Source organism: Elephas maximus, chromosome 13 (assembly GCF_024166365.1).
Source record: "Elephas maximus indicus isolate mEleMax1 chromosome 13, mEleMax1 primary haplotype, whole genome shotgun sequence".
Lineage (NCBI taxonomy): Eukaryota > Metazoa > Chordata > Mammalia > Proboscidea > Elephantidae > Elephas > Elephas maximus.
In genome coordinates, this window is record NC_064831.1 from 105,740,143 (window position 1) to 105,761,203 (window position 21,061).

General features: G+C 40.0%; 1 protein-coding gene across 1 annotated transcript in view; it reads right to left on the bottom strand.

The window, feature by feature from the left end:
- The window catches only part of CYFIP1 (cytoplasmic FMR1 interacting protein 1), a 198,133-nt gene that overhangs the window by 83,079 nt on the left and 93,993 nt on the right, over nucleotides 1–21,061 (bottom strand). The window contains exons 10-12 of the mRNA XM_049852609.1: nucleotides 20,911–21,002; nucleotides 18,535–18,652; nucleotides 446–568 (exon numbers count right to left, since the gene is read on the bottom strand). Of these exons, the coding sequence (XP_049708566.1) occupies nucleotides 446–568; nucleotides 18,535–18,652; nucleotides 20,911–21,002 (333 nt within the window). The remainder of the gene's footprint in view (nucleotides 1–445; nucleotides 569–18,534; nucleotides 18,653–20,910; nucleotides 21,003–21,061) is intronic.

A 21,061-nucleotide genomic window follows, 5' to 3' on the forward strand; every position in this document is an offset into this window, starting at 1 on the left:
TAGTAATGTTAAACAAAAGACACTGATAGCTGGAACTTCAAAGAAAAATGTTAAAAATATGACAATGAAAAACGATCATAAAGGTAAAAATTTAATTCTACCAATATATGTTAAAAGATGAGACCCTTTATTTATAACACAAAGATGAAATATACTTTGAGAAATCTTAGAAACATTTTACATCAACACAAATTCTTATTTCTGTGAGTCGGAACCAACTCGACCAACAGACCAACTCACTGGGTTTGGTCTGGCTTTTGGTTTATGCCCAAAGATAAAAAGCCAATTCATTCTTAGCCCAAAGACCAAAGTCAATGACAAAAAAGAATCATTTACTCAATTTCTTGGCAAGTTCAAGAAAAAAAAAGCACTTCTCCCTAACCATCGGGTATAGGCTGTCTTAATCCCATGAATTTCAAAATTAAACCGACTGCAGAGCACGTACCACTTCCATCACATGTGCGCTCCACTGCGACAGGAGCTGCAGGCCCTGCAGAGCCAGGTCGAAGAGCTTGCGGTACTCCGCGTCTGTCTTCTGTGCCTCCTGGCGGCCAGACCCCGTAACAACCTAGGGCACAGGTCAATATTAGCATTAAAAAGTCAACCTCTGTCTAGAAAAACCACATGTGCTTACCCTTTGGCCTAAACCCATCCTAGAAATCTATCACGAAGTTATACTCTCAAGCATGTGAAATGATGTGAGCACCAGACCATTCACTGCAGCAAACACTGGCAACCAGAAAAGCCACCTGGTGGGTGCCCATGACTCTCAAGAGAAGAGAAAGGTCACTACCAAGACACTGGAGAGGTCTCCAGGACAGAGTGGTTGGATCTAGCCAATAAAGAAAAACAGACATATGTGTATTTGCTTATATCAAAAAAAAAGAAAATTTAAAGGAGAGGGTGGAAGGGGAGGTAGCATCCTTTGAATACACTTCCTTTTGTAGACTTGACTTCTGCTGCTGTTGTTAACTGCCGCTGAGTCTATTCCAACTCAAGGCAACTACACATGTACAGACTAGAGCTGCTCCATATTTTACATAATTGTGACTAAAAATTAAGTTAGGGAAAAGAAGCCATTCCTGAAGATCAAAAGCAAAATAAAACAATGAACTGAACTGTGTATCAACTTGGCATCATGACCGCAGAGTAAGGAATCACTTCAAGGCACTTTTAAACATCATGATTTGATTCAACATCCCTAGAAGGAGAAACCTTAGTGATAAAATTAACAGCAAAACAATTCTTAAATAACTTTTTATTATGATGATGATTAGTAGCGCTGGTATTGTATTTTAAGACTATTAAGTGTTTTTTTTAAGTGTACATGGTAACATAAATCAAATTTATGCTGCAGTAGTTAAGAACCAGAAATTTCATCATGGGAAAAAAAAGAAAAAGAAAAAAAGGTTGATCCAGGAACATGCTGTCCTACTAGAAAGTACGGTAGCGTCAAAGACTACACAAGAGCTGTGTTAGAAAAACATGGGAACCAAGTTGAAGAGGCTTTCACAAACTGAATTTGAGCAGAAATAATGGTAACAAGTGGACTGAGTTCAAAATAGTACTAAAAAAAATCGATTTGTTACCTTAGATGATGCTAAGGAACAAATTCTTTTAAAAGCTGATAAATACGGAAAAGGGATCAACTTATTATTCTCTCTCTTTTGTAAGAACTATACCTAAGAGCAAGGTGCAGCTACCATACAGAGTTGAGAAGGAATGATGGAGTTACAATGTTACCATTTTGCACCCTAATGAATTAATGAATCTAGGCCGTGAACAATGGCTGTCATGTAAGAGTAAAGGACAGCGGGACATTGTACCACCCGCAGCCTACAGAACTACCAACGAGGGTCAAGAGAGCTGAGATAATATAAGCTGAATCTGGTCCAGCCTCTGGAGCTAATGCCAATGTACGGGAAAAACAGGGGACAGAAGATCAAGGTCAATGGCACCACCAAGGGTGAAAGAAAAGGACGGAGAGAGGGACTAAACCTTAAAAAAGACAAATCAGCCATCTGAGTTTATGAAACTTACTTGGATCCTGATGCAAATAAGCTTGAAAAAATTAACCATTTATAAGTCAGTTGGGGAAATCTGAACAATGACTAGATAGTCAACATTAAGGAATACCAAAAGCAAAACAAAACCCATTGTCGTTGAGATGACTGCTACTCACAGCGACCCTGGAGGACAAGGACAGAGAACTGCCCCGTAGGGTTTCCAAGGAGCAGCTGATAGATTCGAACTGCCAACCTTCTGGTTAGCAGCCAAGCTCTTAACCACTACACCACCAGGGTTTCTATTAAGGAATATGTGCTGATTTTTTTTAACATGATAATGGTATTATGGTGATGTTTAAAAAAGACATAGAAACATAAAATTAAAAACTTCTAACTAACCCAGGTCAAGGTGCACTGCTGTGAAAAGTATGGATGAAATGAGAATGGTGATGAAGCTGAGTGATGATACATGAGAGATCAAGACTGCTTTCTTCTTTCATATGCTTGAAAATTTACATAATAAGTTTAAAAAAGAAAAAAAAAAACCCATACACACAAAACATTGCCCGGAGTGCGGTGCTGGTCAATGTTAGAAGATGACCATATCTAGGGACTCTCAGGGACCTCAGCAGCCTGTTCGGGCAGCACTCTGCATTGCTGACATTTGCTGAATGACTCAAATCCAACTGCTATCCTGACTTAAAATAAATCTAGTCCAAAAAAAAAACCGAGCTACAATAGCATCAAAAAGAATAAAACACTTAAGGAATAAATTTAACAATAAAACAAGAAACTTTAAAACTACGAAAGATTGCTGAAAGACATTAAAGAAGATCTAAATAAATGGAAAGATATCCCATGCTCATGAATTAGAAGGATTAATGCTGTTAATATGACAGTTCTCTCCAAAGCAACCTACGGATTCAATACAATCTGTATCATAATCCCAGCTGCCTATTTTGTAGGAATTGACAATCAGATCCAAAAATTAATATGGTAATGCAAAGGATCCAAAATAGCCAAAACAATCTTGAAATAAGAACTAAGTTGGAGGACTCATGTATTGCAATTTCAAAGTTTACTACAAAGCTACAGTAACAAAACACTGTAGTACTGGCATAAGAATAAACAGAGAGATCAACAGAATAAAACTGAGAGTCCAGAGATAGACCTTCATGTTTATAGTCAGTTGGTTTTCAACAAGGGTGCCAAAGCCATTCAGTGAGAGAAAGAACAGTCACTTCAACAAATGGTGCATTGCTAACTGGATGACCACATGCAAGAGAATGAAGTTGGACCATTAATTCATCATAGACCTAATGTAAGCGTTGTTAGGGCAGACCCAACTTGGCACTACAGACAGCAGCACCATGCCGTCCCTCTGCAGCAAAGACCTGAAAAACTGAGTAAAACAGATACAAACAACAATCCTGGAATTCTAAGCATTAAACTAAGGGATAAAGACTCGATCAACCACCAAATTGAATAAGAAACTGACAGAGAAGAGAGAATGAGGAAAGCTACAGGGTGGAGGTCTCCTACTAGCTAACATGGCACTGATCATCATCTTGGACCTCAGCCACCGAAAACAGAGGACATGGAGTACGGGAAGACAACTTCACAGAGCTCCCAACCAGAGACAGAGCAGCTGCTCCACATGTCAAATCCTCTCACTTCCCTCCTGCCTATCTGCCCCAGGCGCTGAGCACCACGTTCCCAAGCGGCACCGGCGTAGATCACTGGACCTCGCCCTGCACTGCATCCCAGCCTCACCACACCAGCCCTAGCACAGGCCACAAACCAGTCCTAGCACAGGCCACAAACGATTCATCCCTGCCCCTTCTGCCCTCCAATGGACCTGCCCTGCTGCACCATAGCTGAGTGATGGTTCCTCCCCAGCTGAACAGAGTGGTGAGAAGTATCGGGACCACAGACGAGGCAGCAACAAGCTTGCCCAGCCCGCCTACCCAGACATAACCAAATAAAAAGCAAAACAAAACAATCAATAAATGAAGAAAATAATTCCTGAATGACCCAAAGACAGCAGACAATACAAAAACACACAAACAGGTCAGGATGGCTCCAGAAAGCAACCAAAATAAAATACCAGATGACTTTCCGGTAGAAAAGAAGGCACTGGAATTACCTGATAAAGAATTCAAAACTCTAGCATTCATGGCTCTTTAAGAGATGAAGGAAAATGCAGACAAAAATAAGGTAAAAATAGACAAAATCATGGGAAATACAGACAAAATCAGGCAAAAGAGACAAATCAGTGGAAGAATTCAGGAAAATAATACAGGAACAAAATGTCCAAATAAACAAGCAACTAGAAATCATACAAAAATAGCAATTAGAAATCCAGAAGATAAAAAGATTTCAGAAACAGGCAGTGTAATAGAAGGTTTTAGGAACAAATTTGAAACAACAGAAGAGAGGATCACCAAAATTGAACACAAATGCTTATATGCCACTTTGAGAAAAAATCAGGAAAAACTATGAAGAAACACTGAGAACAATGTGAGATATAATCAAAAGCAAAAATTTGCATGTGATAGAAGTTCCAGAACAGGGGAAAAAACAGAAAACACAGAGAGGATCATAACAGATTTGCTGACAGAAAACTTCCCTAACATCATGAAAAATCAAAAGCTGATCATCCAAGACTCTGTGAACCCTATATAGGACAGATCATGAAAGAAAAAAAAACCAAGATGTATAACGATCACACTCACTAAAACCAAAGACAAACAAAGAATCCTGAGAGAAGCTCAAGAAAAATGAAAAGTCACATACAAAGTGGGAACAGTAAGGCTAAGCTCTACTTACTCAGCAGAAACCATGCAGGCAAGAAGGCAATGGGGTGACATATGCAAAACATTGAAAGAAAAAAATTGCCAATCAATAATAACATATCCTGCAAAACTTCCGCTCGAATGTGACATTTCCAGATAAACGGAAATTAAGGGAATATGTAAGAACCAAACCAAACTTACAAGATTTATTAAAGGAAGTCCTTCAGTTAGAGAAACAACAACATCAGAGAACAACCTGTATCTAGGACACAGGACAGCATCAGCCAGATATCAACCAAGGTAATAAATTCTCAAGGATAAAACAAAACTAAAAGATTTACAACAGGGAACTAGAGAGATCAATCTGTAAATGACAACAATGTCAGAACAGTAAAAGAGAGAATATACGGTATAGGTATAGAACTTTCTAACGGAGAGGAAGGCAAGGAGACATCAAGTAATAAACAACTGATTTACACTTTGGAAGACGGGTAAATTTCAAACTAACCACAAAGAAAGTTAACAAACCTACTCATTAAAATAAAAAAGAAAAACGAAGTCTCAGTAAACACAAAATCTATAAAAACGAAAGAAAGAAAAAAAAGTCCACAAAGAAGAGGAACTCAGCAGAGGAGAGTAAGAGGAACAAAGAAAACAGCAGCACCACAAAAAAAAAAAAAAAAGGCACTGCAAAATGACAGGACTAAACTCACACCCATCAATAATCACACTGAATGTAAATGGCTTAAACACATCCATAAAGAAACACAGAGTGACAGAATGGATAAAAACACAAAACAAATCAATACGCTGTCTACAAGAGACACATCTTAGAAACAAAGACATAAACATATTAATGATCAAAGGATGGAAAAAAATTAAGCAAAAATAAATCAAAGGATATAAAAATCAAAATATATCAACAAAACAGCCAGCTACCAAAAAAGAGCAAGTGTGGCAATACTAATCCAGATAAAATAGACTTTAAGACAAAACCCAGCATAAAACACAAAGGGCACTATATAATGATTAAAGGGATGATCCATCATGAAGACATAACCATAATAAATATCTAGGCACCCAATGAGAGGGTTCCAAAATACACAAAACAAACTCTAAGAGCGCTGAAAAGAGAAAATGACAATTCCACAATAATAGTAGGAGACTTCAACACACCACTGTCAGAAAATGACAGAACATCTAGAAAGAAACGCGACAAAGATACACAACATCTAAGGGCCACAATAAGCCAGCTTGACCTCATAAACATATATAGAACACTCTAACCAACAGCTCTAAAGTACACATTCTTTTCCAACATATATGTAACACTCTCCAGAACAGACCACATCCTAGGCCACAAAGCAACCCTCAAGAAAATCCACAACACTGAGATAATATAAAGTATTTTCTCTGACCACAACAGCCTCGTACTAGAAATTAACAGGAAGAGCAAGGAAAAAAAATCAATTACATGGAAACTGAATAAAACCCTGACTAAAAATCTCTGAGTAATAGAAAAAATCAAACATGGAATAAAAAAAACTCCTAAAATCAAATGAGAATGAAAACACATCATACCAAAACCTTTAGGACACAGCAAAGGCAGTGCTCAGAGGTCAATTTACATCAATAAACGCGCACATCCAAAGAGAAGGAAGGGGAAAATCAAAACATTTGCCACACAACTCGAACAAATAGAAAGGGAACAGGAAAAGAAGCCCAGAGGTACTAGAACAAAGGAAATAAAAAATATCACAGCAGATATAAATGAAATAGAGAATAGAAAAACAACAGAAAGAATCAACAAAACCAAAAGTTGGTTCTTGGAAAGGATCAACAAAATTGACACCACTGGTCAAACTGACAAAAGAAAAACAGGAGAGGAAGCAAGTTACCTGAATAAGAACTGAGATGGGCAACATCACAACAGACTCAACTGAAATTAAAAGAACACTAACAGAATACTATGAAAAATAGTACTCCAACAAATTTGAAAACCTAGAGGAAATGGACAAATTTCTAGAAACACACTACCTACATAAACTATCACAAAATCATGTTGAAAATATGGACAGATCCATAACGAGAAGAGACTGAAAAGGTAATTTTAAAAATTCCTAAAAAAAAAAAAAGCTGTGGCCCAGATGGTTTTACTGCAGAATCCTACCAAACATTCAGAGAACAGCTTGCACCAGTACTACTCAAACTATTTCAGAACAACGAAAAAAAAGGAACACTTCCAAATGCATTCTATGAAGCCTGCATAACCCTGATATCAGAGCCAGGAAAAGACATCACGAAAAAAAGAAAATTACAGAAAAATATCCCTCATGAATATAGAAGCAAAAATTCTCAACAAAATTCTAGCCAATAGAATTCAGCATCACATCAAAAAAATAATACACCATGACCAAGTCAAACTCATACCAGGTACAATTCACCGTTACCAAATCAATCAACATAATCCACCACATAAATAAAAGAATCACATGATTATCTAAATCAACGCAGAAAAGGCATTCAACAAAGTCCAATACCCATTCCTGATAAAAACTCTCAATAAAATAGGCAGAGAAGGGAAATTCCTCAATGTAATAAAGGGCATCTAAGTGAAAAAACCAACAGCCAACATCATTCTTAAAACCAACAGCCAACATCATTCTTAAAGGAGAGAGGCTGGAAACATTTCCCTTGAGGACAGGAACATGAAAACGAAGCCCTTAATCACCACTCCTATTTAACATTGTGCTGGAAGTTCTAGCTAGACCAATTAGGAAAGAAAAAAGATAAAAAGGACTTCCAAATTGGTAATGAAGAAGTAAAACTGTCCCTATTTGTGGACGCTATGATACTATACGGAAACCCTGGTGGCATAGTGGTTAAGCTCTATGGCTGCTAACCAAAGGGTGGCAGTTCAAATCCGCCAGGAGCTCCTTGGAAACTCTATGGGGCAGTTCTAATCTGTCCTATAGGGTCGCTATGAGTCGGAATTGACTCGACGGGACCGGGTTTGTTTTTTGTTTTTGTTTGATGATACTATACATAGAAAACTCAAAAGAATCCATGAGAAAATTACTGGAACTAAGAGAAAGATTCAGCAGAGTTGCTAGATACAAGATAAACATACAAAAATCAGTTGGACTACTATACACCAATAAAGAGAACAACGAAAAGGAATCAGGAAACAAAACAATTCATAATAAAAACCCGTTGCCATCAAGTTGACCCACAGGATAGAGTAGAACCAATCCATAGGGTTTCCTAGGAGTGGCTGGTGGATTCGAACTACCGATCTTTTTTGGTTAGCAGCTGTGGCTCTTAACCACTGTGCCAACAGGACTCCCCCCCCAAAAAAAAATATATATATATACACATATATACATAAAATGCTAATGAATAAATCTAACCAGGGGTGTAAAAGACCTATACAAAGAAAACTACAAAACACTACTGTAAGAAACCAAAAGAGATCTACATAAACGGAAAAACACAGCATATGCATGGATAGGTAGACTCAATATTGTGAAAATGACAACTCTACCCAAAACAATCTACAAATACAATGCAATCTTGATACAAATACCAATGACATTCTTCAAAGAGATGGAAAAACTAATCATTAACTTTACAAGGAAAGGGAAGAGCCCTCAGATGAGAAAAGAGCTATTGATGAAGAATAATAAAGTAGGAGGACTCCCACCACTTGAACTCAGAACCAACTATACAGCTACAGTAGTCAAAACAGCCTGGTACAGGTACAACTACAGATACACTGACCAAAGGAACAGAATTGAGAACCCAGAAGTAACCTGATCTTCGAAAAAGGCCTAAAGTCCATCAAATGGGGAAAAGACAGTCTCTTTAAGAAAAGGTGCTGGCAAAACTGGAGGTACCACTGCAAAAAAATGAAACAAGACCCACACCTCACATCATGCACAAAAACTAACACCAAATGGGCCAAATACCTCACTATAAAGCCTTTCAATGATAAAGATCATGGAAGAAAAAATAGGGACAATGCTAGGAGCCCTACTACTTGGCATAAACAGCATAGAAAACATTACTAACAATGCACAAAAACCAGAGGAGAAACTAGGTTAACTGGGACATCCTAAAAATCAAACACTTAACGCTCATCAAAAGACTTCACCAAAACAATAAAAAGACAACCTACTGACTGGGAAAAAATTTTTGGCTACAACAGATCCAGTGGGGGTCTAATCTCTAAAATCTGTGAGATACTGCAAAACCTCAACAACAAAAAGATTAAAAACCTCATTAAAAAATGGGTAAAGGATACGAACAGTCACTTCACCAAAGAAGACATTCAGGCACCTAGCAGATAAATGAGGGAATGCTCACGATCATTAGCTATTAGAGAAATGCAAATGAAAACTACAAAGAGATGCTAGCATTCATCCAAAAAACACAAAATAATATATGTTGGAGAGGTTGTGGAGAGACTGGAATACTTACACACTGCTGGCGGGAATGTAAAATGGTACAACCGCTCTGGAAATCGATTTGGCGCACCTAGAAATAGAACTATTATAGGATCTGGCAATACTGCTCCTTGGAATATATCTTAGAGAAATAAGAGCCCTCACATATGCACACCCATGTTCATTGCAGCACTGTTCCCAATAGCAAAAAGACGGAATCAACCTAGATGCCCATCAATAGACGAATGGATAAACAAATGATGGTATATTCACACAGTGGAATACTATGCAACAATAAAGAACAGCTGCAAAAACACAAATATTGCATGAGACCACTATTATAAGAACTCGAGAAAAGGTTTAAACAGTAGAAAACATTCTTTGGTGGTTACAAGGGCAGGGAGGGAGAAAGAGGGGTATTCACTAACTAGATAAAACCAAAACCAAGCCCACTGCCATCGAGTCAATTCCGACTCATAGTGACCCTACAGAACAGAGTAGAACTGCCACATAGAGTTTCCAAGGAGCGCCTGGTGGATTCGAACTGCTGACCTCTTGGTTAACAGCCGTAGCACTTAACCACTACGCCACAAGGGTTTCCACTAACTAGATAGTAGATGAGAATTATCTTAGGTGAAGGGAATGACAACACACAATACAGGAGAAGTCAGCACAACTGGACTAAAGCAAAAGTTAAGAAGTTCCCTGAACACAACCAAACACTCGGAAGGACAGAGTAGCAGGGGCGACGGCCTGGGGATAATGGTTGCATGGGACATCTAGGTCAACTGGCATAACTAAGTTTATTAAGAAAATGTTTTGCACCCCATTTTGGTGAGTGGCGTCTGGGGTCTTAAAAGCTAGCGAGTGGCCATCTAATAAGCATCAATTGGTCCCAACTCACCTGCAGCAAAGGAGAATGAAGAACACCAAAGACAGAAGGAAAATATTAGCCCATGAGACAAAAGGGACACATAAACCAGAGACTCCATCAGCCTGAGACCAGAAGAACTAGATGGTACCCATCTACCACCAATGACCGCCCTGACAGGGAACACAACAGAGAGTCCCTGATGGAGCACGAGAGAAGTAGGGTGCAGAACTCAAATTCCAGTAAATAGACCAGACTTAATGGTCTGACTGAGACAGAGAGACCCCGGAAGATATGACCCCCAGACTCTCTTTTAGCCCAGAACTGAAACCATTCCCAAAGCCAACTCTTCAGACAAAGATTAGACTGGACTATAAGACACAAAATGATAAACGTGAAGACAGTGCTTCTTAGCTCAAGTAGATACATGAGAGTAAACGGGCAGCTCCTGTCTGGATGTGAGATGAAAAGCCAAAAAGGGACAGGAGCTGGTTGAATGGACACGGAAAATTCAGGCGGAAAGGAGGAGTGTGCTATCACATTTTAGGGAGAGTAATTAGGGTCACATAACAATGTGCATATAAATTTTTGTATGAGAAACTAACCTAAACTGTAAACTTTCACTTAAACCCTCCAAAAAAAAGAAGGGCAAAGGAAGTAAATAGACACTTCATCAAAGAAGACTCAAGTAGCTATCAGACGCATGAGGAAATGCTCAAGATCACTAGTCATTAGAGAAATGAAAATCAAAACCACAATGAGATACCATCTCACCCCGGCATCACCACCACAAATCAAAAAAATAGAAAATAAGAAATGTTGGAGAGTTTGCAGGGAGACTGGAATTCTTATGCACTGTTGGTGGGAATGCAAAATGGTACAACCATTTTGGAAAATGATATGGTGCTTCCTTAGAAAACCAGGAACACAACTATCAAATGATAAAACAATTCCACTCCTAGGAATATATCCTAGAGAAATTAAGAGCCACCACACAAATAGACATATGCACACCCATGTTCACTGCAGCACTGTTCACAATATCAAAAAGATGGAAACAACCTAGATGCTCATCAACAGATGAATGGATAAACTATGGTACATACACACAATGAACTATGCAACGATAAAGAACAGTGATGAATCTGCAAAGCATCTCACAACATGGATGAATGTGGAGGGCATTATTCTGAGTGAAATAAGTCAGTCACGAAAGGACAAATATTGTATGAGACACTACTGTAACAACTCATGAAAAGGATAACACACAAAAAGAAACAATCTTTTCACATTGAGGTAGCTAAGAGAAACACGAGGACGTGCTCACGATCATTAGCCATTAGAGGAATGCAAGTCAAAACTACAATGAGATTCCATCTCACTCCAGCAAGGCTGGCATTAATCCAAAAAACACAAAATAATAAATGTTGGAGAGGCTGTGGAGAGGATGGAACACATCACTGCTGCTGGGAATGTAAAATGGTACAACCACTTTGGAAATCGATTCGGCACTTCCTTAAAAAGCTAAAAATAGAAATACCATATGATCCAGCAATCCAGAGCCTTCAGATTAACAGATATATGCACACCCATGTTCACTGCAGCACTGTTTACAAGAGCAAAAAGAAGGAAGCAACCGAGGTGCCCATCAACAGATGAATGAATAAATAAATTATGGTATATTCACACAGTGGAATACTATGCATTGATAAAGAACAACGATGAATCAGTGCAACATTTCATAACATGGAGAAATCTGGAAGGCATTATGCTGAGTGAAATTAGTCAGTTGGAAAAGGACAAATATTGTATGAGACCACTATTATAAGAACTTGAGAAACAGTTTAAACAGAGAAGAAAATATTCTTTGATGGTTACGAGAGTGGGGAGGGAGGGAGGGAGTGGGTATTCACTAATTAGATAGTAGCAAGAACTATTTTAGGTGAAGGGAAAGACAACACACAATACAGGAGATCAGCACACCTGGACTAAACCAAAAGCAAAGAACTTTCCTGAATAAACCAAACACTTCGAAGGCCAGTGTAGCAGGGGCGGGGGTTTGGGGACCATGGTTTCAGGGGATATCTGGGTCAACTGGCATAATAAAATCTATTAAGAAAACATTCTGCATCCCACTTTGAGAGTGGCCTCTGGGGTCTTAAACGCTAGCAAGCAGCTGTCTAATATGCATCAATCGGTCTCAACCCACCTGGAGAAAGAAGAATGAAGAACACCAAAGACACAAAGTAATAATGAGCCCAAGAGACAGAAAGGGCCACATAAATCAGAGACTACATCAGCCTGAGACCAGAAGAACTAGCTGGTGCCCAGCTACAACCAGTGACTGCCTTGATAGAGAACACAACAGAGAACCCCCGAAGGAGCAAGAGAGCAGTGGAACGTAGAACCTCAAACGCTCGTAAAAAGACCTGAGGCTAGAAGGACCCAAGAGGTCATGGTCCCCAGACCTTCTGTTAGCCCAAGACAGGAACCATTCCCAAAGGCAACTCTTCAGACAGGGGTTGGACTAGACTATAAGATACAAAATGATACTGGTGAGGAGTGAGCTTCTTGGCTCAAGGAGATACATGAGACTATGTGGGCAGCTCCTGTCTTGAGGGGAGATAAGAAGGCAGAGGGGGTGAGAAGCTGGCTGAATGGACACAAAAATAGAGGGCGGGGAGAAGGAGTGTGCTGTCTCATTAGGGGGAGAGCAACTAGGAGTATATAGCAAGGTGTATTTTTGTATGAGACTGACTTGATTTGTAAACTTTCACTTAAAGTACAATTAAAAAAAAAATCTTTGATAGTTACCAGGGAGTTAAGGGGTGGAAGGGAAAAACACTAAACAGACAATAGATAAGTGCTAACTCTGGTGAAGGGTAAGACAGTACACAATACTGAGGAATCCAGTACAACTTGTACAAGGGAAGGTCATAGAAGCTCCACAGACATATCCAAACTCCCTGAGGGTCCAAATTAATGGGCTGAGGGTTGTGGGGACCATGATCTTGGGAAACATCTATAGAGCCCAATTGGCATAACATAGTTTATAAAGAAAATGTTCACTTTGGTGAGTAGTGTCTGGGGTCTTAAAAGTCTGTGAGCAGCCATCTAAGATATTCCACTGGTCTCACCCCATTGGGTAGGAGAATGAAGACAACTAAAGACACAAGGGAAACATTAGTCCAAAAGACTAATGGACCACAACTACCATGGCCTCCAGCAGACTGTGTACAGTACAACTAGATGGTACCCGGCTATCATCACTGACTGCTCTGATAAGGATCAAGACAGAGAGTCCAGGATAGACCTGGAGAAAAATGTAGAACAAAATTCTAACTTACAAAAAAAAAACCCAGACGTACTGGTCTGACAGAGACGGGAGAATCCCGGAGACTATGGCCCCTGGATACCCTTTTAGCTCACTAATGAAGTCACTCCTGAGGTTCACCCTTTGGCCAAAGATTAGGCAGGCCCATGAAACAAAACAAGACTGAAGAGGCACACCAGCCTAGGGACAATGACTACAACACAGGAAGGAACAGGAAAGCTGGTAATAGGGAACCCAAAGTCAAGAAGGGAGAGTGTTGACAGGTCGTGGGGCTGTTAACCAATGTCGTAAAACAATATGTAGACAATATGTAAAATATCTAAAAAATATGTAAATATGTAAATGTCGTAAAACAATATGAAACAAGCTAGTTTGTTTCATAAACCTTCTAGAGTAAAATTAAAAAAAATAAAAGGCAAACAAGGAAACGGCAAAAACATCAACCGAAAGAAAAGGAGGGTGAAATGGTTGCACAACTTGAAAAATGTAATTGATGTCACTATATTGTACATGCAGAAATTGCTGAATTGGTATATGCTCTGCTGTGTATATAGAAACCCTGGTGGTGCAGTGGCTAAGTGCTATGGCTGCTAACCAAAGGGTCTGCAGTTCAAATCCACCAGGCGCTCCTTGGAAACTCTATCGGGCAGTTCTACCCTGTCCTATAGGGTCGCTATGAATCGGAATCGACTTGATGGCAGTGGGTTTGGGTTTTGGGGCTGTGTATACACGCACCAACAAGAAAAAAAAAACTGCTGAACTTAATTGCACTGTGTGATAAATAATATGCTGTGATTTCAGGAAACTTTACAGAAAAAACAAAAAACTAAAAAAACCCTTTGTGGTTGGGAAAGTAGTATAAATATTCCAAATACCAGATACTCCCCAAATCATGCATTGAATCAGCAAGTTATTTTGTTTTGCTTAATTTACTTTAATGGGAAACAAGTACTGAGGAGTTGTGAAATGAGGTGGCTCAGTTTTAAAAATTATTTCATAGTATTGTCATCAATAAATGTCTGATTATTGGCTTATATTTTTATGATTCTGTACCCATCAGAACAGCAGGAAAGGTAGCTTATAAGTATTAGAGATAATAAATGTGAGTTTTAAAAATATCAAAGTTGGACCAGGAAACTACTGGTTTATAAAGGTGGATACAGGAGCTAGCACAAATTATTTTATGTAGACTAACTCTGTTTTACAAAGCCCTGGTGGTGAAATGATTGAACGCTCGGCTGCTAACTGAAAGGTTTTCAGTTCAAACCCACCCAGTGGCTCCAATGGAGAAAGACCTGATGATCTGTTCCCATAAAGACTGTAACTTAGAAACTCTTTGGGGTAGCTCTACTCTGTCACACGGAGTCACTGTAAGTTAGAATGGACTTGACAGCACCCAACGACAACAACGATTGTTACATCAGGCTTCTAAGAGAGTTGTTTTGGTTTAGATAAAGATGTGAGTTTGGATCAGTAAAAAAATGTTCTACTTTTCAAATCTATTCAACAGGTTTTCTATGTAGGCTTTATTTTGCTTCCCAGCTGACTGAATAAGTGATTTTTTAACCTCCCCCCCACAAAAAAAAAATCAAATACATGGAAACTGAGTAATACCGTGCTTAAAAATCACTGGGAAATGGAAAAAATCAAAGATGGAATAAGAAAATTCCTAGAATCAAACGAGAATGGAAGCACATCACACCAAAATCTTTGGGACACAGCAAAGGCAGTGTTCAGAGGTCAATTTATAGCAACAGATGCACACATCAAGAAAGAAGAAAGGGACTAAATCAAAACATTAGCTATGTAACTTGAATAAAAAGAAAGGGAACAGTAAAAGAAGTCCTTAGCCACGAGAAGAGAGGAAATAATAAACATCAGAGCAGAAATAAACGAAATAGAGAATAGAAAAACAATAGAAAGAATCAAGAAAACCAAAAGTTGGTTCTTTAAAAGGATCAACAAAACCAAGAAGCCACTGGCCAAACTGACAAAAGAAAAACAGGAGAGGACTCACATAACCTAAATAAGAAATGAAATAGGGGCTATTACAACAGACCCAACCGAAATAAACAGACAGAATACTATGAAAAACTATACTCCAGCAAATGTGAACACGTAGAGGAAACCGACTAATTTCTACCTAAACTAACACAAACTGAGGTTGAAAATCTGAACAGACCCATAACAAGAGAAGAGACTGAAAAAGGTAATAAAAAAAACTCTCACAAACAAAAAGCCCTGGCCCAGATTACAGCACCGGAGAACTCCACCAAACAATCAGAGAATGGCTTGCACCAGTACTACTCAAACTATTTCAGAACATAGAAAAGAAAGGGATACTTCCAAATGCATTCTATGCAGCCTGCATAACCCTGCTACCAAAACCAGGCAAAGACACCACAAAAAAAAAAGTTACAGACCAATACCTCTCACGAATACAGAAGCAAAAATTTTCAACAAAACTCTAGCCAACAGAATTCAGCATCATATCAAAAAAATAATACACCCTGACCAAAAGGGATTCATACCAAGTATGCAAGGATGATTCAACATTAGAAAATCAATCAATGTTATTGATCACATAAATTAAAGAACCACATGATCATCTCAATTGATGCAAAAAAAAAAAAAAAGCATTTGATAAAGTCCAACACCCATTCCTGATAATAACTCTCAATAAGATAAGTACAGAAGGGAAATTTCTCAACACAATAAAGGGCATCTATACAAAACCAACAGCCAACATCATTCTTAACGGAGAGAGGCTGAAAATATTCCCCCTGAGAACAGGAACAAGACAAGAATGCCTTTTGTCATCACTCCTATTTAACATTGTACTGGAAGTCCTAGCTAGAGCAGTAAGTCAAGAAAAAGCAATAAAAGGCATCCGAATCGGTAAGAAGGAAGTGAAACTGCCCATATTTGTGGATAATATGATACTATACATAGAGAACCCAAAAGACTCCACAAGAAAACTTACTAGAACTAATAAAAAGATTCAACAGATATAAGATAAACATATAAAAATCAGTTGGATTCTTATATACCAGTAAAGAGATCTACGAAAAGGAAATCAGGAAAGCAATAGCATATATAATAGTCCCTAAAAAAATAAAATATTTAGGGATAAATCTAATCAGGGAGGTAAAAGGCTTATACAAAGAAAACTACAAAACACTACTGCAAGAAACCAAAAAAGAACTACATAAATGGAAAAACACACCATGCTTATGGATAAGTAGACTCAACATTGGGAAAATGTCAATTCTACCCAAAGCAATCTACAAATACAGTGCAATCTCGATCCAAATACCAATAGCATTCTTTAACGGGATGGAGAAACTACTCATTAACTCTAAACGAAAAGGAAAGAGGCCCTGGATAAGCAATACTGAAGAATAATAATAAAGTAGCCAGACTCGCACTACCTAACCTCAGAACCTATTATACAGCTACAGTACTCAAAACCTTGACCAATGGAACATAACTGAAAACGCAGATGTAAATCCATCCACCTATGGTCACCCGATCTTCAACAAAGGCTCAAAGTCCATTAAATGGGGAAAAGAGAGTCTCTCTTTTTTTTTTTATTAACTTTTATTGAGCTTCAAGTGAACGTTTATAATTCAAGTCAGTCTGTCACATATAAGTTTACATACATCTTACTCCGTACTCCCACTTGCTCTCCCCCTAATGAGTCAGCCCTTCCAGTCTCTCCTTTCGTGACAATTTTGCCAGCTTCCCGCTCTCTCTATCCTCCCATCCCCCCTCCAGACAGGAGATGCCAACACAGCACCTAACAACAAAGCTGCTAAAAAACATAAATTGAGCAAAACATTCAAAGGTAGATGTTTCTTCTATTTAAAAACATCATCTTAATCACAATGGTACTACGACAGAAGCCTGAAGGAAGACAAACAAAACGTATGCTGTCAAATGCTCTGATCAGCAGGGGTGCAAACCAGCTCTACATGTTCTCTGAGAGCTTCCCAAGAACTTAATTTGTAATTACATCCCAAATCCCCCGGGTCTGGTCCACTGATTCCCGCAGCAGGCTGGCCCTTGACAGTGGTCTGGAGAGGTGCTCCTCCTCACGGGAGGGGTTTGCAAACATCCTGGAGTACCAGGGCCATTGCTGCCAGGCACCTGTAATATGTCACTGTGGTGACCTGATAGCTACTGTTCAGCAGGTGAGGGTGCTCATCCTCTTGCAATGAGTGGGACCAACAGCACACAAGAGTTGTTCCATCCAAATACTAGTCAGTCCTCTTGACAACCCTGAGGTACCAAATACCAACCACTTGTGAAGCCCAGTCTTGTGTATGCCCCACTAAGACCCCATGTTCTTCTGGGCTGTTTGCCACCCCATCCCCAAATCACCACCTCACTTTGTCCTAACTTTCCTGCCTTGCTTCTGCCCCTCTCTGTGGTCAGACCTGCCCTTGTGGCTGTTACCAGCCACCTCACCCCACCCAACAATCCAACAGTGTGGGGAGTGTGAAAATAGCCAAAATGATGATACGGCAAACCCAGGAGAAACCAGGAAGTAATTAAAAAGGCCTTGGTTGCCAACCCCAAGCCTGCTTCCTGTACACAGATTCCACTGCCCTGAGGACACCCTCTGTCATCGACTCAGAGGCTCCTGTACCCATCTCTGGCTTTGGGATCTTCTTCCCTTCTACACTTTGAGCTGCCTTGGACCTAAAAGGGGCCAAAGTCAAGAATTGCCCTTTCTTTCCCAACGCCCTCCCTTCCTTCCATCCCTCTTCTAGCTGCTGGGATTCAAGGTACTAGCTTAGGAAATGCCACTTAATGGTATCTCCTCACCCATTTCTTCTGGGGTTCCTATTACAATTTTCTGAAAAAAAAAAATCTTTTTGTACAGCTGAACAAATAGAAGCAATGCTAATGTCACTGCATGTCAATTATAATGGGTGCTTTTTAAGTATCTGGTACTAAATTATGTGTTTCAAAGTACTTAAAATTAGTATTTGGGAGCAAACAATAAAAGGATCCCTGCAGTCCCCATGCAGAGCTCAGGCTCCCTGGCATGGGCAACCTGGGTGTGGGTGGGGCTCACTTCACTGTTGCTGTAGCGTGCCAGCTCTGAGATGAAACGCATGTGGTCCTCTCGGGTCTGGGTCATCTGCTCACAGATGTTGTACTGCGGGCTGCTGCTCGAAGACGTGCATGTCCATCTGGTTTGGAGAAAAATGGCATTATCTGAAGAGTGCCCCAGAACCCTTACAAATCACAACAGCTGGAGGAGACAGTGGCAAGGTGGCAAATTAGAGGGCTGTCCCCCTCCTGTCCACAACAGCCCTGTGTGTGGCCCCACATGAAGCTTAGGTGGGGCCCATGAGTGCCCCATGTGTACCTTGTGCGCTGCTCGTGTGTAGCCTACGTGCGACCCATGTGTATCCTGTGTGCCGCCCGTGTGCAGCCCGTGTGTACCTTGTGTGCCGCTCGTGTGCAGCCCATGCGTACCTTGTGTGCTGCTCGTGTGTAGCCTACGTGCGACACGTGTACCCTGTGTGCTGCTCGTGTAGCGTACGTGCGACACATGTGTACCCTGTGTGCCGCCCACGTGCAGCCCGTGTGTATCCTGTGTGCCACCCGTGTGCAGCCCACGTGTACCGTGTGCAGCCCATGTGTACCCCATGTGCCGCTCGTGTGCAGCCCGTGTGTACCTCGTGTGCCGCTCGCGTGCAGCCTATGTACCCCGTGTGCCGCTCATGTGCAGCCCGTGTGTACCTTGTGTGCTGCTCGTGTGCAGCCCATGTGTGCCCCATATGTACTCTGTGTGTCGCTCGTGTGCAGCCCATGTGTGCCTCATATGTACTCTGTGTGTCGCTCACGTGTAGCCCAGAAGTGCCCCATGTGTACCCTGTGTGCCGCTCATGTGTAGCCCATGTGCAGCCCTGTGTGCTAAATGCAATTAAAAAAAAAAAAAACCATTGCCATAGAGTTGATTCCAACTCATGGCGACCCTACAGGGCAGAGGAGAACTGCTCCACAGGGTTTCCAAGGAGGGCTGGTAGATTCGAACTGCTGTCCTTTTGGTTAGCAGCCAAGCTCTTAACCACTGCGCAACCAGGACCCCAAATGTGACAGATTTACAATTAAATAAATTCTCTTAAAAAGAAAGGAAATGAGTGCTCAACACTCATCGTTTCCCAATTATTTTACTAATTTTACTGTTCTCTATAACCCTGACATTATTTACATCTATTGTATTTGTTATGGTAGAAACACTATGTAATTGTATGCTACTGGCTGTGTCAATTTAATGAATGTAACTTATACGAGGATGAGAAATAGTCTAAAGTAGATCACATATCAGATTTAACAACAGATTTACTGGAGATATGTTAGCATAGAGGTTGGCAAACTGTAGCTCAGAGACCAGCTTTCATACAGCCCTGGTGGCACAACAGTTAAGCATAAACCTACCCAATGGTTCCAGGAGAGAAAGACCTGTAATCTATCTGCTCCCTTAAAGATTACAGCCAAGAAAACTCTATGGAGCAGTTCTACTCTGTCATATGGGGTCACCATGAGTCGGAATCGACTTGGCAGCACCTGATAACAAAATGGTTTTGACATTTTCAAAGGGTTATTAAAAAAAAACAAATAAAAAAGGAAAAATATGCAACAGAGACCACATGTGGCCCGCAAGGCCTGAGATATTTACTACGGTCTTTACGGGAAAAGTTTGTTGACACCTGAGTAAGCAGACTGGGATGCAACACCACTTGTCAAAATTATGGCTGAGCTGCCACCACAGCTGCTATGGATACAACCATTCAATAAAGTCAACAAAAGCATTCTATGAGACTCAATTAGCTATGTGAAATTCACAATAGAGTATTCTATATTTATCATTTATGGCAAGAGTCAGCCAATTTTTGCTGTAAAGGGCCAAGAGAGTAAATATTGTATGATGTGTGGACCACCTGTCTCCATCCTATCACCTCTTCTTCTCCTCTTTTAAAAAAAAAGAAAAAAAAAAAAAAACACTCTGTAAATATGTACAGACCATTGTCAGCTCCAAAGGCCTTACAAACGCAGGCCGGGGCTAGATTTGGCCCTCAGATGACAGTTTCGTAAACTCTATAATGGACATGCATACATCCCCGCCCCTTACCAGTGCACCACTGAGCCTAGAGAATTCTTTAATACTTCTATATTCTGAACCAGCACTGTCCAATAGAACCCTCTGGGATAATGGAAATATTCTCTATCTGTGTGGTCCAATATGGTAGCCATGAGCGACTGAGCATGTGAAACATGGCAGTGCTGAGGAAATTAACTTTTTGTTTTATTTTTTAATGAATTTAAATTTAACATCCATAGGTAATGAGGTATTAGACAGTCAAGTTCCACACAGTTGAGAATGTCAAAGGTTATATCTCTAGATCAGTAAAAAGGGTGCAATAAAAAGCTTTAACCCTACCGAGATTTATTTTCCTCATAGTGGGCACTGGTCTTTATGTATCTTGCCAGTTCTATCTGCATGTCCCCGAACAGTGGAACCACCTGGAGCTGCTGTATTCAAAGAAGAACAAAATAAAATAGGGTCATTATGTACGCTTCGTCACCAAACA